Source organism: Nicotiana tabacum, chromosome 3 (assembly GCF_000715075.1).
Source record: "Nicotiana tabacum cultivar K326 chromosome 3, ASM71507v2, whole genome shotgun sequence".
Taxonomy (NCBI): Eukaryota; Viridiplantae; Streptophyta; class Magnoliopsida; order Solanales; family Solanaceae; genus Nicotiana; species Nicotiana tabacum.
This window is the reverse complement of record NC_134082.1, coordinates 73163305-73186773: the sequence shown is the minus strand read 5'-3', so window position 1 is coordinate 73186773 and position 23469 is coordinate 73163305. Positions and strand designations below refer to the sequence as shown.

Below are 23469 nucleotides of genomic sequence, written 5' to 3'. Positions count from 1 at the left end.
TTTTTTCTACTGTATTCATGGGTACAATAGCTTAAATACATCTAATACATCTTATAACAACAGAAAATATATCTACAATTCGTAATATAGCAAATGATATCTATAAATAGCTAATTACCACTAAAAGATAGTAATTTATGAAAATTTAACTTATTTTTATTGTTAAATTGGATATGATAAGATCCAGCGAGGAAGAACAAGTTAATAATGACTCACTCTATTAAAATAAACAACAGTACATAAATTAAAATAGAGCGAGTCGAAATGGTACCAGCCCGAACCCATTACCACAAACGATTCACCGGAGGATAAACCTTTAGGCAGGCTGGGGCTGGGCTCAGAAATAAATCCAATGTCACGCATCTCAATGAAGCGTGTCGTCATCATTCGGTTTCATCTCAACCACCTTCTCTTTTCTGCACTACTTATAAATCAAATCAGCACGCATTAATTCATTCTTTCTCTGGGAAACAAAATTCAATTACTTACCTTGATTTCTACTACCTCTCTTTCTCATCATAATTCAAACACACAAATTCTCAAGCCCAAGTCTTAGAATATGCAGAACGGTGCAGAGACCTATCGACGAATGGCCACCATCTCAGCTCACCTTAACCCCTCTCCTTCTTCTCATCAGGTTTCTATTTCTCTTAATTCTCTTCCCTTTCCTATTCTATTTTTGCATTCCTTTAGATATTAATCAATTACTAGTAGTAGTAGTAGTAATGTCGAGGCGGATCCAACAATTTAAATAGCAAAATACCATTGAATTCGTTCTTACTTTAACTTACTCTTCTCTACTTTTCTTATTTTAAGAAAAAAGGATTCTGACTCGTACCAAATGTACCCTTACAAGTTTGTGGTGGTAAACATGTCATGAAAAAAATTTAAAGTTCATAGTTTTCAAATAAAAGAAAGTGTCATTTTTTTATATAAAAATTAAAAGGAAAGAAGGCCATATAAATTAGAATCGCGGGAATGTAAGTTTATATTTTTTTTAACCGTCACGATCCGAATTGCCCCCCTCGGAACCGTGATGGCGCCTAACATTGAACCCGCTAGGCAAGCCAATATTATTGATTATTCACCCTTTAAACCTTTATATTTAACAATTTATCAAATTAATGCAAGTATACAGCGGAATTAGAAGTGCGGAAGAACAGAATTTAACATTTAAGCTAATACCAATACGAATCCATAATAATAATCCACCCAGAACTGGTGTCATAATCTCACGGACTATCTAAGAATACTACAAATAGGGTTTGAACAAAGAAAATACATGTTTGTCTCTAAAATAGAAAAAAACAGAAAGAAACAAGATAGAAAGGGGACGTCAAGGCCTGCGGACGCCTGCAGGACTACCTCGAGTCTCCGATGGACTGAAGGCAGTAACCCTTAGCTAAGGTCCGCATGCTCCAGCACTGGGATCTGCCTAAAAGAGTGCAGAGTGTAGTATTAGTACAACCGACCCCATGTACTGTGTAAGTGTCGAGCCTAACCTCGGCGAAGTAGTGACGAGGTTAGGACACAACAAACAACATAACCTACAGTTAAACAGTATCTAGCAGAATAACAATAATAGAAGCAATTCAAAAGTAACGGGGAGGGGTAACATGCTCTGGGGGAATACCGACATAAAGAATCACAGTAATAACGGAATGAAACAATTAAGGCACTTGATCCGATAACAACAAGAAATCATAACAAACTGGCAATAAGTGCACAACATCACCCTTCGTGCTTTTACTCTCAATCCTCACCCTGCAATCAATAATGAAAATGTGCACGACATCACACTTCGTGCTTTATCTCTCGTCCTCACCATATAAATATTAGAAATGTGCACGACATCACCCTTCGTGCTTTATCTCTCTTCCTCACCATATGCATCAATATCAATGTAAATGTATACGGCATCACCTTTCGTGCTTTATCACTCTTTCCTCACCATATGCATAAGTATGAATGTGCACGGCATCACCCTTCGTACGTTATCACTCTTTCCTCACCCAAATAATAGCAACAACATACATCCCGGCAAGGGAATCAACAATAAGAATTAAATACGTCCTGGCAAGGGAATCGACTATAACCAAACTTGTATCAACAATTAACTTCATAAATGAACTTCAACTGGAGCCAATGCTCAACAATAAACAAATACTAAGAAGATAATCATAAGTCTTGCTCAACATGGATAATCAACAATTTAGGCATTTGTAGTACTTATTAAGAAACACATCGATTACAATTTAAGACTCATGGGCATGCTTGACACCAACGTATGGATACTCGTCATCACACTTATACGTCGTACACTACACTAGCACATAGCAAATAAGGCACAACACTTATTCCCTCGAGTTATACCAAACACTTACCTCGACCTTCCACGGCCAAACTCAAGCCTCAAACACCGCTTTTCCTTTTGATTCCACTTCCAATTCAATTGTATCTAGTCAATATTAACTTATTAACATTAATAAATGCTAAAGAATTCAACTCCAATGATAAATTATAGGTTTTCTATCATCTTCCCCAAAAAGTCAAAAATCGATCCCGGGCCCCTAGGTCAAAACTCGAGGTTCGGGCCAAAACCCGACCACCCATTCGTCCACGAGCCCAAATATGCAATTATTTTCTAAATCCGACCCCAAAATGAGGTCTAAATTCCAATTATTCAAAAAACCCTATCTCTACCCAAATTCCCAATTTCTACCATAAAGATTCTTGATTTTTGATTTAAAAGTGATGAAAAACATTGGGTAATTGAAAGAGTAGAGTTTAGAATTGATTACCAACACTTTGGGTGTAAACTTTGGTGAAGAAAATCGTCTCTAGGGCTTGGTAGTTCAAAAAATAGGAAGAAAAGGGTTCTGCCCGTTTTTAAAATTGACTTTAAATAGCTGGGCAGGCCTTAATCGCGTTCGCGTGGGCCTGCCCGCGTTTGCATAGAGTACCGGCCCAGTGTCCTACGCGTTTGCGCTGAAGGGCCCGCGTTCGCGGAGCTTTAGCTCCTCAGGCCTTCGCGTTCGTGGTTGCAAGGCCGCGTTCACATAGAGTAATGGGCTCCCCTCCCCCAGGCCCAACTACACTTCGCGTTCGCGGAGGGGAGGGTGCGTTCGCGAAGCACAAAACGACCCTTAACTATTTTACTCTACGCGTTTGCGACTAGGGTAACGCGAACGCGGTGAACAAATTATCTGAACAACAGTAACAGCAAAAACCAGCAACTTTTTCTAAGTCTAAAACACCCCGAAGCGTATTCGAAACTAACCCGAGTCCTCGGGGCTCCAAACCATACATGCATACTAACCTAAAAATATCATACGGACTTACTTGTGCGATCAAATCGCCAAAATAACACTTAAAACTACAAGTTTAGCATCAAAATCAAAGAAAAACCTCAAGAACTCTTAAAGTTCCATTTTCACAACCGAGGGTCCGATTCACGTCATATGAATTTCGTTTCCTACCAAATTTTACAGGCACAACTTAAATACCATATTAGACCTGTACTGGGGTCCGGAACCAAAATATGGGCCCGATACTATCAAATTCAAATATCTTTAAATTTTCAAAAACTCTTATAATTTCAGTTAAACAATTTTCTTCAAAAATTCATTTCTCGGGCTTGGGATCTCGGAATTCATTTCCAGGCATATGCCCAAGTCTCATATTTGTATACGGACCCTCCGGGACCATCAAATCACGGGTCCGGGTCCGTTTACCCAAAATGTTGATCGAAGTCAACTTAAATTCAATTTTAAAGGCAAAATTAGCATTTCCCTCAAATTTTGACATAAAAGCGTTCCGGATATATGCCCGGACTGCGCACTCAATTCGAGGTGAGACAAGAGGAGGTTTTCAAGACCTCGGAACACAGAATTGACTTTTAAAACAAGTGATGACCTTTTGGGTCATCACATTAACACATCTTCTACTTAGGTGATCTCTATGATGCTTTCTTGATTTATTTACTACTAATTCTATGTATGTTTTTGCACTCGGAGTTTTCAATAATTCATACATACTGATTTTGTTGTGTGTTTAACAACATACGTGCATTTGGGGCTCAAGATGGAGGGAGGTGTGGGTTTGAGCCGAGCTAATTGCAGGGCGAAAGGGGGTTCTCCAGGATTCAAAGTCGCGATCTTGGGTGCTGCAGGAGGTATTGGTCAGCCACTTGCTATGCTTATGAAAACGAATCCACTGGTTTCAGTTCTGCATCTTTATGATGTTGCCAATACTCCTGGTGTAACTGCTGACATTAGCCACATGGACACTGGTGCCGTGGTAATTTCTCTCCCTATTCGCCTTCTTTTTGTAAAAAGGAAATGCTGGATGTTTAAGCATATACTAGTATACATTATCATTATTATTTTATTTTCAATAAATGTGAACTTTACTGTGAAGTGAAGAATTAGAGTAGTTAAAGAAATAGAGTTGTCAAAAGAGATGATAGCAGAATTGATGACAAAGATTATATAACTATTGTAATTGCGTTAATACTTGTTGCGTGCATAGAGAAATCCTAGTATCTATGAGATACATGTGAAGCAGTTTGAATATAATGACAGTTGAAGGAAATGGAATGATTCAAAGGAATTGAAGAACAAAATGAATGGAGTGAGATTAGACAGGATTGTGGTGCCGAAATTTTGATAATTCAAATGTTTAGGCTCAATCTTCCAAAAGAATGACATGGTAGATGAAGATATAGCACATAGAATAAAAATATGATGACTGAAATGGAGATTGCTGTTTTAGTGTTATGCGATAGGAAGATACATATAGACATAAAGTAAAATGTAATTCTTATAGTGCAGTTAAGAGATTAGCAATGTTATCGCAAGTGAATGTGGGGCTTACTAAGGCCCAACATATCCACAAGATGAATTCGTAGAAATGCGGTTGTTACAATGGATGTATGATTAATTGATTATACAAGGTTGGACAAAATCACAGATGATCATATCTCAGCAAAGGGTGCAATTTAGCATGGAGTATAATGGACAAAAAGAGAGGTGTTCTCCTTTATTAAAACAAAAAGAGACGTGGTCTCTTAAGATTTTTTGTATGTTATACGTAGATCTCCAGATGCACCGGTTCAGAGGTGCAATAATATGACGGAAGACGGTAAAAGGACATGAGGTAGACCTAAAATCATGCAGAGGGAACTGGTCCAAAAAAAGACATACAATCTTTTAGAAGCGAATAGTAGACTCTATTAAGAAATAAAACATATGAAAGTACAAGGATTCATATAGGCGGTACGGACTAGTTGGAACAAATGGCTGGTTAATGGTAAGGTTTACACTCACAGTAGATCCTTTGTTTGTCAGCAATCTTTTTGCTATGGTAAAAGACTTATATTTGTGTTGGAAAGTAGGGAGATTTGAACTTTTAGTTTTAGAGAACTCCTACTTTGCATTAAAAGCCAAACAATTTAGAACGCAATGTACCTAAATTCAGCACGATGAACAGGAAGTTTATATAGCCAATCTCCACTAATTTGGGATAGAGGCTTGTTTATAAAACTTGTGGGATAAAGGCGTAGTTGATTGACTGGTTCTTAAGCCTTACCAGCCTATTGCATTAACCAGAACCGTCCTTTCAAAGTCTTCTGGGGTAGAATATCTGAAATTTGCTAAAAAGTTTTTGGCTTCCAGGCGGGAACCAATAAAGTGATTTCTGAATCAACCAAAATATATGGTGAAAAATCAAATAATCTGCTGAGATGTTAGAAGAAAGAGGAAACTAACATAGTAAACAGGAAATTGATTGGATGACAAAACATCTGAATGGTTAAATTGATGCTAGTATGCCAATAAAAGGCGCGTTAGCTCGTGATGTGTTTGTCCCCAATGGCTGTCTTCGGGCATGTAGACCCAAACTCAAGCCAAGGCGAACCCCAATGTCGCCCTTTACAACACTGTTCTGCAATGGAAGTCTCGATGCTTGCTTATGTCTGAGATATATCCCATACTGTAATGTTGTGTTCTTTTCTAGCTATGACATTGACCAGAGATGTTATTATGTCTTTAAACAATTAACTTGAGTTTGTTGATTTCCAGGTACGTGGTTTTCTAGGGCCTCAACAATTGGAAGATGCTCTCACTGGCATGGACCTTGTAATAATCCCTGCTGGTGTTCCTAGAAAACCAGGCATGACAAGAGATGATCTTTTCAACATCAATGCAGGAATTGTGAGGACTTTATGTGAAGGAATTGCCAAGTGCTGTCCTAAGGCCATTGTTAACATAATTAGTAATCCTGTTAACTCTACAGTACCAATTGCTGCAGAGGTTTTCAAGAAGGCTGGCACCTTTGATCCGAGGAGACTGTTGGGCGTGACAATGCTTGATATTGTCAGAGCCAATACATTTGTGGTATGCATAGCTTTCTAAACTGTTTCTTTTGTGATTTTTCCTCCTACATCCGTTTCAACAGAGCATCTACTCAATGCTTAAAAAGCTAGAAGCCAATACCGAACCAATCATTAGCAGATTATCTGTGCTTTCTTGACTGCCAATTTGGGCAAAAAATGCTAGAACCATGTTATCAGCCCATCCAGAAAATGGTTTTTGATCTGTCTCAAAATGATGTCCAAATTCCTGAATGAAAAAACCATCCGCTATTCATTATCTCTTGGATATCTTACTTGCTCAAATGTTAATGGGCACCGTTCTTTATTCTTTTATCAAACTTATCGAAAAGTCAATTTTTTTTATATATTTTAGACCAATTATTCTCGAAAATACATTGTTATTTCACCGCTACTCGTAATATCTGTGTTAGGCGAAACCTATAAAATTTTGGTGAACTACTATTGTTACTGTATGGAGTACAACTTATCTGAACCAAGTTCATTTTAAAAATCTAGTAGCACGTTGTACTGTTTCTTTTTATGCTTCACGGACCTGTTGCATTTTGACCTTTTGTACAAGAATAAACAGACTACAAGGACTCGGAGGTAATGTAGTATATTCCGGCTCTGAGACTCATCTATCAGGCATCTGATGTGAGAGAGTGTGTGTGTATGAATATATATATACCTTAATCTTGCTGAAGTCTGAACATTATATTGGTACTGTCTCAAGAATATTCGCAAAAATGACATCGATGGTTGTGTGCAACTGTGCATGCCAACTGAACACTCTTTCAGTTGTGGTTTGGTATCTAGTGTTGATTATCTGCCTGATCTAATCTGTTTCATGTCATGAAGGCTGAAGTTTTGGGGCTTGATCCTAGGGAAGTGGATGTTCCAGTTGTGGGGGGTCATGCTGGCGTTACAATTCTACCTCTTCTTTCCCAGGTTTGGCAAACTTTGTTCAAACTGATTTGACCTGGTTCGGGGGATCTTAGTAGAAATTCTTTTTGACTTGTCTTATGTGATTCAGGTTAAACCTCCTTGTTCTTTTACGCCAGAGGAAACTGAATATTTAACATCTCGTATACAAAATGGGGGAACTGAAGTTGTTGAGGTAAGATGAAATTGAAGACTTGTTAAATTAGTCTTTTTGTTTATTAAAGTGAAATTTTGTTGTGCTTGGTTGGCACCACTGCTCTTTTATTTGTCATAAACCTTATGGCATAATGTTTTTGTTATTTATATTGACTTACCATAGACTAGCTACTGGCAGAGGCTTGTTTGACTTCAGATCTTCATTGAAAACTTGTGCTGATCTTCTGGCAGGCAGAGGGTACTATTTCCCGTAATATTCCATATTAATTGTTAGCCTATCGTCTCTGAAACCATATTTTTACCCATGTTGTCTTCCCTGACAAAATCAGTTATTGATAAATTTCACCCTCTCTAAGAATGTTCAGGCATATGTTTCCTGACATTGCATTTTTAGATGTCACAATCACAACCTAGATGAGTTTCAACCCTTTCTCTGAAATGATTTCATTACTCTCCCTTCCTCCTCTTACAGAATTATATTGATACAGTGCAGTCCTTATCTTTCACGTCTAATATGCAGTTGTCCTGGCCAGCATCGTGCATCAACTCCATTGCCATAAGCAGCAGTCTCTCTCATAAATTGCTTTTTCTGTCTTTCTTCATCTTCCTACCTTTTCCTTGCTACTCTCCTCTTGTAAACAAGGAAAATATCCGGATGGTATCGGTCATGGTTTATTTGGCTGTGATAGCACCACAAATTACTGACTAAGCTAACTCTATTGGTGGAATTCATCTGTTGCTGAATGGACATGGTACTCTATTTTGCAGGCAAAAGCTGGTGCTGGTTCGGCAACTCTCTCTATGGTTAGAGCAACTTTGCACGCTTTATTTCATTTTCCCTTGTATTACAGTTGACAGTTCATATCATCCACAGCGATGCCGAATCATAAGTTTGTCCTGACATTACAGGCATATGCTGCGGTTAAATTTGCCGACGCATGTTTGCATGGATTGAGAGGAGATGCTGGCATTGTAGAATGTGCCTTTGTGTCTTCTCAGGCATGTATATTAGACCTTCTGCTAAATTTTCTCTACAGCATTTATTTGTTTACACCTCATGACATTGTTCTGGATACAGAAACCTCGGTTTTTCATGACAGTTAGTAATGGTTAATCATCTTTGTAGGTGACTGAACTTCCATTTTTCGCATCAAAAGTACGGCTTGGCCGCAACGGAGTTGAAGAAATATACCCCCTTGGTCCCCTAAATGAATACGAGAGGTTAGTATTCTGATCAATTACCTCTTGAAATACTGCCATGTTCATTATGATGTTATTTAGTGAAAACACTGGTCACATTTTTCTCAATTTACTGAATTTTGCAGGTCTGGGCTTGAGAAGGCAAAGAAAGAGCTGGCAACAAGTGTTCAGAAGGGTGTCAACTTTGTAAAGAAATGAGCAGACAGCTACATGACTTCCAAAAGATGCTTTTATGTGGGCTATATATCTCAAATCCGCAGTTCCAGAAAATAAGAGTAGTTTCTTTCTTGTATTAAAGGGCAAATCCTGTTCTAATTTTCTATAGATTGATGCCTTGGTGCAGAAAATAAATGTACTATTTGGTCATCTAAAATAACAACAGTCCCCAGTGCATGTTGGACTTGCAAAGTATTACATCCTTTGAAGCAAGGGCTTGTTATGGACTTTTTGACAGTATGGATATTTAAAGGGCTTGGAGTATCTTTTGTCTTATTTGTCGAAATATTATCCTCATTACAAAACCATAGTACCACATTTCAGCACTCTTTCCTGTTTGTTTTAGTATTATAATAATTTTCTCGACAAAAGGTAGTTAGTAATGCACATTGTCTTTGTATAATGCACTTTTAATCCTACTAAACAGATTTAAAGGGTAGTCGGACCGGGGAAACGGCTGCACAAACATAAGGGTGTGATGTAGACAACCTACTAAACTGTGATATCCCGATTTTGATAAAGTTGTTACAGCAAAGAACATAAGACACTAATATGCAGTATAGTTCAAAGCTATCAGCTACCCATTTTATTCCAGAATTGAAAGTGCATATAGTGGCCAACAAGCAGTGTACTGAAAAGATAAAAATAATCTGAACTAACACATCAGATATTATTATATTTTCTAGTTTCAGACTTGTTAGTTGAAATAAGAAATTCGAAAGGCAACACTTTTTGTTAAAGCCAACAAATACTGAAGTCTAATTTGAGCAATTTCTAATCATCCTTCATAATATATTGTTGCATTATTTCATCGAAAAAGAAGCTAGCAACCACCGAGCCACGCTTAAGTATAATTCTGATTTGAGCACATGCTTTGACGGAAAAAGAGCGAGTTACTAAAACCTATTCTTCTTCTCAAAAGATCAAACTCAACGAGGTTGTCCTGCATTTGATACGCACCAATAACAATTCCTTGTCCCCAATCTCGAGTACGCCGTTCGACAAAGGCTAAACATATCACATCCTCATTAACTTTTACCAATGAGTTCGCTCCAGTAATTCTCCAATTCACATTTTTCTTGTGGAGAGCGACATTAATTTCAGGAGCATTGAAGCCAAGGCGTGATATGCCAATATCTCTTGAGTCAAAGCAAGTTGTAAAAGGTTCTACTGGAGGGACAGATCTAACCTCTTTTGGCATCTCATTAACAAAGGCTTTTGTTATGGCATTATAAATAGAAGGTAACAATATAGTATAAGGTACAGCCGTGCTAATACTCGTGCCAAATCCATTTTTCAATGAGAGTAACGTTTTATTTAGTGGCACATTTTTACCATTGATGCCAATGGATGAAACTTTTATATAGTACTCAGAGGACTTTTTCTCTCGCACAATGTCATATGGGCTGTTAAGTATAGGAGTATAAATAAAATCTCCTGAGGCATCAATGCCAATATTAAGTAAATAAGGGCTGTTTCCAATAGGGTTGTATTCTGGGTCGGGGCCGGGCCTTCGTGGGCCAAACGGGCCGGGCTTCGTGGCCTGGGCTCTGGAGGTCCCGGGCCTGGCGGTCTCGGGCTTCGTGGGCTCAATTGGTGGAACCGGCCCGTGACGGGCCTAAGCCCATATGGTCCTGGGCTAAACGGGCCGGGCTCGTGGGCTTCGCGGGCCTAGCGGGGGTTTTTTTTTTAAAGGCAATTTCTTGTAGTATCATGGCACTATTAAAAATATATATGTAGTATATATGTAGATTTAATTATTAAAGTGCTTGACGAAAAAGAAAAATAACAAAACAATAGTAAAACACTAAATTGTCATGCATAATATATTGTCTTGTAGTATATATATTGTATCTTATGTATATATATTATAACTTATTACTTATATATTTTCTTGTAGTATATATTGTATGTTATGTATATATATTCTCTTATATATTTTCTTGTAGTATATATATTGTATCTTATGTATATATATTCTCTTATATATTTTTTTGTAGTATATATTGTATCTTATGTATATATATTCTCTTATATATTTTCTTGTAGTATATATATTGTATCTTATGTATATATATTATAACTTATTACTTATATATTTTCTTGTAGTATATATTGTATCTTATGTATATATATTCTCTTATATATTTTCTTGTAGTATATATATTGTATCTTATGTATATATATTCTCTTATATATTTTCTTGTAGTATATATATTGTATCTTATGTATATATATTCTCTTATATATTTTCTTGTAGTATATATTGTATGTTATGTATATATTGTAGCTTATAAATAATTCTAAGTAACGACAAAGAAATATTGCGAAAAGATATTCAAGGGTATGTCTTATAATTTTTATTACCAAAAATGGCATATCTTTCTTAGCCTTCCTTCCCCCAATGGAATGAGCACAACAAGGTACTAATACCACCATTAGAAGGAAAAAAAACTAAGGAAGATGTGCCAAAATACAAGTTACATATTAGTCTATGTATTATCTCTAACAAATCTCATAAATCCTTCAAGGTTCGGAGGAGGTTGCGTTGGTGGTGGTGGAAAAGAAGCTTGTTCATCACCACTTCCGGGCGAAGCCGAATCCTCCGCAAGTTCCGCTATCATTTCTTCATAAGCTTCATCTATCGCAGGTTGTGATTCTGCAATTCCAAAGTTTCTTCTTTCCGAGCGGATCCAATCTCTAAACAGTACTGATTTTTCCAAGCTATCCCTCATAGACGCTCTATGATCACCTATTTGCAGTCTTGCTTGACTGAAAGCGCTCTCTGATGCAACAGTTGAAATTTGAATTGATAAAATATCCCGAGCCATCCTTGCAAGAACCGGAAAATATTTTTCCCTTGCCTTCCACCATTCCAAAAGATCAAAAGAGCCGTCTGGATTCTCCTTTTCAAGTCCCTGAGACAAATAAACTTGAAGCTCATTTAGATGTGAAGTTTCATCATAATTATCACCTTGAGAACCCCTGAACTCCGTCCAAGATTTAAGAGCTTTTAAGCCCGCATCTCTTTTAGACGATTGTGAGCTAGACGAAGTAGGGGTTGGAATAGTTGGCCTAGCATACTCTAAGGCAAGTTGATAAGCATTATAAACTGTTTGAGCATTAATTTTAATTGAGTCTTTTGCATCTGCAAGTGTAGCAACTTCCTCATTTGAAAGATCTAAAGCCTTATAAATATTTGAATACAAAAAATGAGGACCTCCCAATTTCATTGTAGGATTTAACATTGCAGCAAGACCATAAATAGGAGGGATAGGAAATTTTTTTTTTAAACTTTTGTTTCATTTCATTTATAGCAAGTTCATAAATGTCCCCACCCTCACCAAATTCAACAAACAAATCAGATAGTGCTGCAATATAAACTAAACAGTTTGAAATAGTAGGATAATATTGCCCAGAAAATGCATTTGTAGCAATTTGAAAATGTTCTAAAAAATCTAAAAGAATTTTAACATTCGTCCAATCTTGAGTAGTAAGCATTTCATCCTCACCCTCACCACCTACCCGAGAATTAAACGTTGCATTAATTGGGTTTCTATATTCATATGCAACTACTAAACTTTCGTACATACAATTCCATCTAGTCGGGCAAGGTTTAGGAACCTTTCTTTCTCTAAGGCCATATTCATCACATTTTTTAAAATACTCTCTAAGTCTACTTCTACGGTTTGAATAAAAAGCCAATTAAGAGCCATTCTAACCTTTTCAATTTCTATGTTTAATATTCGCATACCATCACCGACAATTAAATGATAAATATGACAAATACATCTAACATGAAAAATATTAGTAAATGCAGGATTTAGTGTTGTTGTAAGCATGCCTATAGCACTAGTGTTACTAGAAGCATTATCCATAGAAATTGCCATTATTTTATCGCTAAAGCAAAAATATCTACAAATATCTGCAACAGTGTTAGCTATAAACTTATCTGTGTGACGCGAATTAATTATTCTATACGCAATTATGCGTTTTTGCATTGTCCATTCCTCATCTATCCAATGACTTGTAACAGTTAGATAATCACAATCATTACCACTTCTACCAATATCAGTAGTAATAGAAATCCGATTAGGTATATAAGTAAATAAATACCGCAAATATTGTTCATATTCATGTTTGAATTTATAAATATCACTCTTAACTGTTGCGCGAGGCCAACCTTTATAAGTAGGATTAAAAACTCTTCTAATATAATGAACCCAATTAGGATTAGAAGCAAAAGTATAAGGTAAGCACATAACAGTAATCATCTTTGCTAATTCTTCACAATCTCTATTTGGATCATAATATAAAATACCTCCGGTGACAGTGTTAATTCCTGGTTGAACTAGATTTGAACCTGTACTAGGGTTACCCGCAGAATCTACACTTGTCCCCTCTAGCTGAGCTTTCATTTGTAAAAATCTAGCCTTATCTCTAGGGTGTGTTTTTATGTGCCTAGTCAAACTACCCGTGTCGCTACGGTCTCCAGTATATTTATGCGACATTAATTTCCCACAAGTTTTACACTTAGCCTTATTTTGTTCTCTTACTTGAGTAAAACAATTCCAAACTAATGATATTTCTAGGCGTTTAGCAGGTTCTATATTAAAAGTAGGAGTTTCTACAGGTGGGTTGGCCGATGCATCAGTTGGATTATTAAGAGGACTAGTAGGTGTATCATCTAAATCCGGTGCTTGGGTTTCATCATCATCCTCATTTTCCTCATTATTTTCTAAGATAGTTTCATTAGGATAAAGAGCATTCATAATTTCATCATCTAATGTTTCACCTGGTGCAACATTATGGCAAAATTCACTATCGGTAAATTGAAAACAAGGGTGATCACTATCAAGAATTACGGAAGGAGGAGGACGTCTAGGTTGGCGACTACTTTCAACTTGCTTATCTTTTCTAGGTCGGGGAGCCGGGGAAGGGTAGTTGGTTGGCCACTACTTTCACCGGTTTTATCTTTTCCTTTACCAAACATTTTTTTCAAAGAAAATGCCATATTAATTATAATTATGCAAACTAAACCACACAAAAATATATTCTTAAAACGTAAGAGTTGAAACGAGTTTACCGGATTGTCGAACAACTTCTTGAAAATTGAAAATCGTTGAACACTTGAAAACTTCAATTCAACAACTTCACAATTTTTCACAAAATTTCAACAATAAATTAAGTAATTGTAGTAGAGAGATTGAGAGATATTGATGAATTGGTGAATAAAAATGAAAAAATGAGGGGGTATTTATAGTTGAGAAATAGGAAAAAGTGTAATTATATAAAGTTTGGGGGCCAAATGACCATTTTCTAAACTACCAAACGGTCAAAAAAAGTCCCAAACGGCTACTTTTTAAATATGGCCGTTGGGCTGTTTTTTAATTTTTTTTTTTAAATTATAGCCGTTAGCCCGTTGGGCCCGGACCAGGCCCGCCAGCCGGTCCCGGGCTCGTGGGCTTAACAAAGAAGACCAGCCCGCCTCGGGCTTTAAGGGACCGCTAGGACCGGCCCATGAGGCCCGTTAAGACCGCGGGTCCGGTCTGGTCCGGTTCAGGACCGGCCCACAGTGCAACATTAGTTTCCAATGAAGATTATACCATTTTGTTCTATAGATGAGCTCAAGCAAATGGCAAATTTTCTGCTGAATTTGAAAGTTGATGCAAGTTGAGCAGGAATTGATACTGCACTTTGGTGTCCAAAACCAATAGTTCCTTTAACATCTTTACCGAGATCTTGAGTTACATATGATCCTGCGCAGCTGAATATAAACTTTGGAATGGTTGCAACAGGGCCTGAAAAACAAGAGGTCAGAAGTTTTAACAAGAGGATTCAAAAAAAGAGTTGTCCTACGTACTACGGTGTAAACATTATTATCATAATTATGTCATTTATTTATAAGATAATAGAAAGCAAATATTTATGATAAATATTATTAATATATTGTTAATTACTCCCTCCGTTTCAAATTAGATTAGTTGGTTTGACTCGATACGCAGTTTAAGAAAAAAAAAGACTCTTGAAACTTGTGGTCTTAAAAACTTAAGGGGTAAAAGCTTTATAAGACCATGACATTTGTGTGGTTATAAAAACTTCTCACTAAGGTAAAATGAAAGAGTTTAAAGTTGAATTATTTCAAATTTTAGAAGTGTGTCATTTATCTTGGAACAGACTAAAAAGGAAAGTACCACATCTAATTTGAAACGGAGGGAGTACCTGATACAAATGATAATTAACTTGCTATTAGAGGTTAAACTACACTGAAAGTACAAAAAATATTTTTTACAATCACTATATATAATTTATATAGACAAGAGGGGTTGCTCTGATGGTAAACAACCTCCACTTCCAACCAAGAGGTTGTGAGTTCGAGTCTCCCCAAGAGCAAGGTGGGAAGTTCTTGGAGAGAAGGATGCCAGGGGTCTATCTGGAAACAGCGTCTCTACCCTAGGGTAGGGGTAAGGTCTGCGTACACACTACCCTCCCCAGACCACACTAAGTGGGATTATACTAGGTTGTTGTTGTTGTATATATAAACTACTCCTTCAAGGGGGGGGGGGGGGGCACTACACCCGGGGTGCAAACTTGCAATCTAAAGCAAAATTAGGCTATCTTTACCACTTCATTGAGGCTGTTCTTATGGCAAGAATATTCGATAATATACACCACACACACAAAGTTGTGTTTTTATCTTGCCAAATATAAAATTTTAAAGCAGAAAATTCAAGTAAACATCTTTCATTAAATATATATAGTTCCGCCCTTGTACCTGGAAAAGATCCGTTAATGGATTGGATTGACAAAACATCCTCGGCAGTTTCTCCACTTGTTAAGATTTCAACAAGTGGGTTTTCAACATGGTTATAGCATGCATCTTTGTTACATCCTGGACCACGTTGTACAAATCCCAGAAAGCAATCTCCACATTGTGTGGTGCTAGCTAGTGCATTGTCTTGACTTACAACGAGATGGCTTGTAAGTTGAGCTTTTGTAGCCATTTTCACAATCAACCCATAGGCTATCACCAGCGAGATGGATAGCGAGTTTAAGGGGAACCAAAGGTGTTCTTTGTTGAATTTCAGTAATGTATTGTAGGCTGGAGGGGTCTTTTTTCACTGCAAGAAATAGAGTTTTAGGATGGAAAGTGGTTTTAGCTAGGCAATTAGTGGATATTATTATTATTATGAGAAGAAAGTAATGTAATGATTTGTAGTAGATGGAGCACGACATCATGAGTAATATGGAAGTTTGATGACAAAGGAAAATAAGCAAATGATTTTATGTGAAATCTTGGATTCAATAGGCAATGTATTTATGTGATAAGAGGGGTTTGATCGGATAGTAAGCAACCTCCACTTCCAACTAAGGTGGAAAGTTCTTGGAGGGAAGGATGTCGGGGGTCTATTTGGAAACAGCCTCTCTACCCCAGGGTAGGGGTAAGGTTTGCGTACACATTACACTTCCCAGACCCCACTAAGTGGGATTATACTGGGTTGTTGTTGTTGTTGTTGTTGTTGTTGTATCCAGATTTAGGATTTTTAAAAGTGGTGAAGTGGTGAGCCAACTCTGGAAGTAGATGGCTTTTTTGTCCGTTTAATACCATTCGTCTCAATTGTTTAAAAATCTTTTTGTTAGCACATGTATTTTGTTGGGAAAATGACAATATATATCCGCTATAAAAATAGTAGTCGAAAAAATGTATAAATTTTGTATATTATATATATAATATATATATTATGTATATTATATACAAATTATATACATTTTTTCGACTACAAATATAAATAATTTATGACATAAGCTAAAAGTGATAGTACCTTTTTTGTTGGAAACTTGTGGACTCGGTCTTTCACATGGGACAATCCATGGTATTTCCCGTTGGAAGAGCAATGAAATTTCATAAAGACAAGATACATCATTTATTATCACATGCTTCAATTTTTTAATCAAAAGCTAATTTCCTTCTTTCAGTGCCCAATAATTGATTGCTTAGGTTTTAAATCAACAAAGGTTATATATTATTCAGGCAAAAAAAATTACGCTGCTTTGAAATAATTAATTCTCACATGTATAACTAGGCAAGATTAGCAATTGAGGCTTCTTTTCCACTTCTTTCACGAACGGTCCACTTTCTTGACTATTTCGACAAGTTTCTTTGTTCTTTGTCATCTAATTCACGAAAATTAATATATAATGTTTTAAATATAAGAGATTAACCACACTTCACATGGAAGTGTTTCTTCTCCCCTTCCTTTGGTTTGAATTATTGTTATCAGTACCATCGATCAATTTAATAGTCTTCGAAACTGAAACTCTTCTGGATATTAAAATGTTTTCCTATTCTAAGGCTACGATCATGTTCAGAGATATGAATTTTGGTACGGTCTCGCAATTTTGTATACTTAAGGTTCTTGAGGCCTGTTCTCTTTTGAAGATCTGGCACTACTTAGGATACTTTTTAATTTTGCCTGAAAAATTTCCACGTTTCACAATTAGTTAGATGCACCGACGAGCTTTGCACTCCTTATTTTACTTTATAATTTAATTTATATACGCTTATAATATTATTAAATTTTGTAAGAACTGAAAAGAAATGGAGCTCCAATGGTGATCTCCAGAAGGTTCTATGAGAGAAGGTTATAGAAAATAATATCTCAGCTAATCCTAACACTCCTAACAAAATGTAACTGTTTACCGTGAAAATGGTAATAAAAATTAAATTTGATTTAGTGGTTCTAAAAATACCTGATCTATTTTTATGCTAGTTGTTAGGGCAATAGATGCTATGTGAAAGACTTAGAAACGAGATAAGAGCTTGAGAGTAAGGTGATAACCAAACCGAATGATTAATAATCGGGGCCTCGAGCTTGCCTATTCGAGGACCTCGGGGTCGAGTCTGAAGCTCGGCTGGGGGCTATCGAGGGTAATCGATAGGTGGCTAACAGTCGTAATAAATTAATGACGGCTCTTTATGACCAATAATAAGCAATAAATGATGAACAATAAATAGAACACAATAAATATAAGCAGTAAATGAAGTAATGAGATCAAGAGAATATGTTAGAAATCAGTGAGAATGTTCTTGTGTATTTGGTATTGAGCAACAGATCACTACATAATGACAAGGATCCCCTTTATATAAGAGGGAGAATCCCAACATGGTACAAATGCATTAATTACAAAGTTATGGGGCTGGTACAATCATTTAATGCCTTGATTTGCTTTTCTCACTAGTCCACTAGACTTGGCCAGCTATATGACGCGCCTTGGGAATTTCAACTTGATCCGTCGAGACCATTAAGTCACATTGCCTCGGGGCCGGTCGCTACTTACACTACCTCGAAGTCGATTACCGAGAACCCTCAGAATTGACCATTGAAAACCCTCGGGATGCCTTGATGATTGTAAAATCGAACCGCGATTTCTACCGTATATAGATAGTCCCCGCGTTTCCTAGAACACAGTGATAGGAAACGATTTTGAACTCCTACTCCTTAAGCATCATTATCATGGCATCAGCCCATCAGTGCATTAAATGCCATAACTCAAAAGCCGCATAAGGGATGCAGTCAAACATGACTATCGAGAAGCCCACGAACCACTATTGGTTCGTCCTTTCCGCTGCCCATATGGCTTCTATAAATGCATTAGCCGTTTGATAATTCACATTTTTACAACATCTTCAAGTTTTCAAAGCCAAATCCATCCCTTTTCACATTGTTCCTTCTTCCGTGCTTGATTCTCTGCCTACTTCCTCAGAAAGGCTATTTCACCATCATGGCTAGAACTTCTAAGACAGTTCCATGGAAAGACGAGGCTACCTCTTCATCTCGAACATCCAAAGGAAAGCCCAAAGTGATACCCACCGTTGAACAGTGTACCCCCACCGAATTCAACATGGTGAAGGATTTTTCCGTCGACAGACCTTCGTCTACACCGGGCCGATGCGAACACGTATCCCGGTATATTAGCGTCGTAACCGACATAGGGAAAGTGAAGGAAGACTGCCGATGGAGGAGGCAGTGCTGGTTGAGATACCCCGCTCTAACGAGAGCATAACGGACCACAAGGCTGGCTTCCTTTATGTATATACATACTTATTCACTTTGGGTCTGGTCGATTCTTCGAACCCTTTTTCCCCGGAGATACATATGGTCATTCTCGACTTATGCGACAAGTATCGAGTGGCGCTCGACCAAATCTATCCCTCTTTCTGGAGGATAGTCTACATGCTCTGCCATTTCTCCAACGAGGTCGAGGGTGAGACCTTCACCCTCGACCATTTGATTAGATTTTTTAGCCCTCGATTTTATCGAGGTTTGATTAAGCATCACCATCGGTCCAAAAAGCCATTTTTCTCGAGCATCGATGAGGACAAAGATCGAGGATGGATGAGCAAGTTTGTCCGAGTGAGGACCTCGGACATCATCCCTGCCAAAAGGATGCCTTTCCCGTAGGAGTGGAACACGCAGCGTAAGTACCTCTCCTTCGAACATGCATTGTGGTCTTCTTACTTTTCTCCCGAAAAAATGATCTCCCCTTGGTTTGTGCAGCTACCGCTTGGTATCCTGAAGCGGTTCAGGATCTGCCGTGATGGATTAGGCGGTTGGATACCTCGTTCCCGTACCTCGTGCGGTCTTGGCCCAACCTGGCTAAAACACGGTGAGTGGCTAAAAATCATGGTAAAGTCCTTCTTGCCACCTATATCTTATTTTTATGCTTCTCCCCCGTATCCTTTGTGTTGATAAATTTGGACACTATGTTTGCGTAGACCTTGGCGATGGGGTGCAGATGAGACTGCCTTTTGACGGCGAGATGGAGACTCCGAAGCCTGTTAAGGGCAAAAAGAGGAAGAATAAGGCGGCTGCTGATTCTCCTGCGACAAAGAAACCTAAATCACGCAGGCCTCGAGCTGCCGCTAGGACCTCAACTTCAGCTTCCAAAGCAAGTCCCAGTACTGGGGATGAAGATGATGATGAGGGCGAGTACCATTTGGTACAAAGAATGAGGTCGGGCGCAGATGTCCTACAGGTGTCCCAACCGGAGGCCACTGAATCGGGAACGGTCGATTCAGATCGATCCCATGTGATGGAGACCCTCGAGGAGGGTGAAAATGCGGTCCTTGAGCCCCTAACCGGTGTGGTGCAGTTCCCGCTAGGGAAACCGTTGCTGATGGTCCCAAAGGGTCTGGGCTCGGAGCTTTTCGGGGGCAGGATTTGCCCCTTGGTGATATCGCTGCCCTGGGTGGCCTTAATTTGTGCCCTCAGTTCTCGTCCGAGGAGTTAAAGGACGCTCATGACCCGAATGCTGGCAACGTGGGGGGTCCTTTCAAGGGGGAGGTGCGCTTGGCAACTTCCTTGATGACGTTGACGATGCCAGCGAGGACATCGATCTCGATGTTCCCAGCGCTAACGAGGCAGCGGAGAAGTTCCAGCGGCAGGTGATAGCTGTTCATGTATACTTTTTAGTCTCAAACATTTTTCCTCATTTTTCTGACTTTTCTGTTTCGCCGTAGTCTAAGAATATGTATAATCACGCCCTCTCTAGGCTCCAAGAGGAGCTTTCATGCCATGGAAAGGAGCTCGAGAAGCTCACATCGGGACTGCAGGAGTCAGAGGCCTCCTATGCCCGATAAGTGAGCTTCAGGCGGCTTTGGAGGGAGTGCTCCGAGAAAAGGCTGATCTTGCTGGGTAGGTAATTTGTTATTCGTAAATCCGTTCATCGTTCTCATAATTCAATATTTACTGACTTATCTTTTCCTTTGCAGATCGGGCAGAAGAATGTGGAGATCCTCGAGCTGAGGAAGCTAAGCGAGATAGTGACCTCGGAATTGGCATCGACCCAGGGTCTTCTCTAAAATGCTCGAAAAGAGATTGTTGCGCTATCTGCGACCAAGTCCGAGGTCGAAGAAAAAGTCGCTATTTATCTAAAAGACGCCGCCACTACGAATCAAATAGCCCGAAATATATCGGTGTAGCCTGAGCAAAAACTGATTCGGACTGTCGCTCGTGTTAGTGCAAAGGCGAGGAGGCAAGCATTAGAGGAAGCCAATGCTAAAGGTGCCGATCTCTCAGTTGAGATCGAGGAGGCCCAAGAGTCGGAAAAAGAAATGGCTCTCTTAGTCGCTTTGGACGAAGGTCCCGGAGATGGTTTTGAGGGCAGTGGTGATGAAGAGTAGGACTGTGTCACCTTTGCTTCTCTTTGTTCTTTTTGTTTATGTATTCCGGGGGAACCAAGTCTTGTAAAGACGCCCCTTATAAATATATTTTTTGGCAATTCTAGAGAATTGTTTCTGCTTCAAGTCTTTCCATTCTTTATATTCCAGCGTTCATACGGAGTTAGCCTTTGAATTTTGATGTTGGATTTTTAGAGCCCATACTTGGAGTAATTGGAGCCCTCGAGATCGGGTACCATCTCGAAATTAGGCCGATAGCTCCTTTGGGGCCGATAGCTCCTTTGGGGACGATGCTTATGATAGCAGGGAACCTCGGGGTCTAAATACCTCCCGAACACCGCGTGATAGCATCATTCATGCGACCTGATAGTAGGGCCCCCGGGGTGGTCATGCCAGTACATTTCCTAAAAAACGGTGTTGTCATGGCCAGACTTAATTGGTCTTCTGGATAGGCGAACAGTCATCGCTTGCCTCTATATATGCATTCGCTCATTTCTCAACTGGAGATTCTGCTACTCTGGGTAATCATCCCTCTCATAGAACTTTTTGTTCTTTGTGCTAGTTCTCTCGTCATTTCAACTCAAAGCCTTTGCCCAAATCTTCATCCTCCTCTTCCTATTTTACCGTAGCCATGGTTGCTACATCGACATCTGCCAATCAAGGAGAGGGGAGTTCTGTCTCTGTTCCGTGTCCGGTCGGTGGTACACCGTCAGTATCCGTTGAGCGGGCCTCGAGGTACTTTGTCTCGAGGAGAGACTTTACGTTGGAGAGACCTCCCAACGTTCAAGAGCATCGGGAGAATGCATAGAGGTTCATGTCCTCAATAAGGGAGGAACACCTCGAGATGATTAGGAAAGACTGCAGATGGGGAGAAGGAGTGGTACTGCAGGTACCTACCCTGGAGAAGAGCATTATGACCCATATTGAGGGGTTTGTGAGCGTTTATACGTATCCTTTTATGTTGGGTCCCCCTGACAGGGTCGTGCTTAAATTGTGTAGGAGGTATCAGGTTACCCTGGCGCAGGCTCACCCATCCCTTTGGAAGATAGTGTCGATAATGATGTACTTTGCGGATAAGGTCGGGCTTCAATTCACCCTTATCCATCTCGTTTGGTTATATCTGCCTCTATACTACCCGGGCTTGATTACTCTACGACGTCGATCTACCTGGTCCGCTTCCATTAATGACGAAGAGGACGAGGACCGAGGGTGGAGGAGCCAATTTGTTCAAGCACAAATAGTCGATATTATCCCTAGAGAGTTTTTTCCATTTTCTGAGAAGTGGAATTTCACACGTAAATGGTATACTTGTATTTTTATCACTTTGTCCATAGTGGAGGCGGGCTCCATAAAGGCATATTTTCATTTCATTTCTTATAGCGATTCCTTGGTTGCCGAACGAGGTCCTTGATTTGGCTGAATGGTCCCGTAAGCTGGCAGCTTGTTCGACCTATGATAAGTGCAACTGACGAGACCTGTCCAAGGGGAGATGGGAGGCAAAACATCACGCTAGGTGTTTAGTGGATTGTTTCCTCAAAAAGGTACTTTCTTTTTAGCACACTAACTCTGCCTCCACAGGTGTTAGAGGTTTTTCCGAGATGAGGCTGTGCCCCCTGGGGGAGGAGGAGAGATTGCCGACCTCGGGGTCGAGGATCGATAATAAACGGAAAGAGTCTCCGAGGTGTGAGGATGCTCACGGCGGGGCGAGTCATTCTCTGAGGTTCAAAAGAGGCGAGTCGACCGATCTTCCGGCTTCGGAGGCCTCTGTTTTTGAAAGAACATTTCCCATTCCCGTCGAAGGTACTTCGAGGAACAAGGGTCATGCGACACCTTCTTCTTTTCCTAGCAAAGGCACTTCGGGGGAAACTAGGCCATCGGACGTAGGCTCGGCCTTTGGTGAGGCTTAGCGTCTTAGCTTTATGGTAGGTATAGGCTTATTTCGGTTTCACGCCCTCCCTTTCTTATTGAAATTTCTTTTGCAGGCCTTTGACAAGCTTAAGTCTGAGTTGCTTCGCCATGAGGCTAGGCTGCGGAAAGCTTTGGATAGGGAGAAATCCCTTAGGCTCCTTTGTACGATAAAGGAAGGTGAGATGGTATACCTGTGGTGTGAGGCGGATCGAAGTCGGAACTGTGAAAGCCGTCTTGAAAGACTGGTAACCTGGATTTTGTGTCGATGTATGCTCCACCTTCCATTTTTGGAGATTAATATTTCGATATTTCAGTTGGAGAGCAAAATAGGGGAGCTGGAACGACTTTGGGGCAAAGTTGGCCAGGTCAAACATGAGTTTAACGAGTTGAAGGCTCTGGTAGATGGCCAAGTTGCGGTCGAGGAGGGTGCTTTGGCTAAGGCTTCTGCCCTCGAGGTGCAAATCCTTAACTCTCATGCAAATGATTTTGTCCG

The 23469-nt window shown here is 39.3% G+C and overlaps 2 protein-coding genes across 2 annotated transcripts; one reads left to right on the top strand and one right to left on the bottom strand.

Moving 5' to 3' along the window:
- Positions 1 to 275: 275 nt before the first annotated feature.
- On the top strand, positions 276 to 9151 carry LOC107787080 (malate dehydrogenase, glyoxysomal). Its single transcript, XM_016608599.2, has 9 exons — positions 276 to 637; positions 4084 to 4299; positions 6081 to 6395; positions 7232 to 7321; positions 7407 to 7490; positions 8240 to 8275; positions 8381 to 8470; positions 8598 to 8692; positions 8797 to 9151. The coding sequence occupies exons 1-9, from the start codon at positions 560 to 562 to the stop codon at positions 8867 to 8869; spliced, it is 1077 nt and encodes a 358-aa protein (XP_016464085.1). The 5' UTR covers positions 276 to 559; the 3' UTR covers positions 8870 to 9151.
- Positions 9152 to 14462: 5311 nt separating this feature from the next.
- Positions 14463 to 15979, bottom strand: LOC107813439 (gamma conglutin 1-like). The gene is made up of 2 exons (XM_016638714.2): positions 15663 to 15979; positions 14463 to 14688 (listed from the first exon to the last, which is right to left on the bottom strand). Exons 1-2 carry the CDS (start codon positions 15889 to 15891, stop codon positions 14471 to 14473), a joined length of 447 nt encoding a protein of 148 aa, XP_016494200.1. The 5' UTR covers positions 15892 to 15979; the 3' UTR covers positions 14463 to 14470.
- Between the last annotated feature and the right edge of the window lie 7490 nt (positions 15980 to 23469).

Excerpts from the sequence above, each read along its gene's own strand:
- LOC107787080 (XM_016608599.2), top strand. The coding sequence starts at position 560 with ATGCAGAACGGTGCAGAGACCTATCGACGAATGGCCACCATCTCAGCT. Across the intron at positions 7,491-8,239 it reads GGGGAACTGAAGTTGTTGAG|GCAAAAGCTGGTGCTGGTTC; the intron begins GTAAGATGAAAT and ends TCTATTTTGCAG. Across the intron at positions 8,693-8,796 it reads CCCCTAAATGAATACGAGAG|GTCTGGGCTTGAGAAGGCAA; the intron begins GTTAGTATTCTG and ends TGAATTTTGCAG.
- LOC107813439 (XM_016638714.2), bottom strand. The coding sequence starts at position 15,891 with ATGGCTACAAAAGCTCAACTTACAAGCCATCTCGTTGTAAGTCAAGAC. Across the intron at positions 14,689-15,662 it reads CATTAACGGATCTTTTCCAG|GCCCTGTTGCAACCATTCCA; the intron begins GTACAAGGGCGG and ends CTTGTTTTTCAG.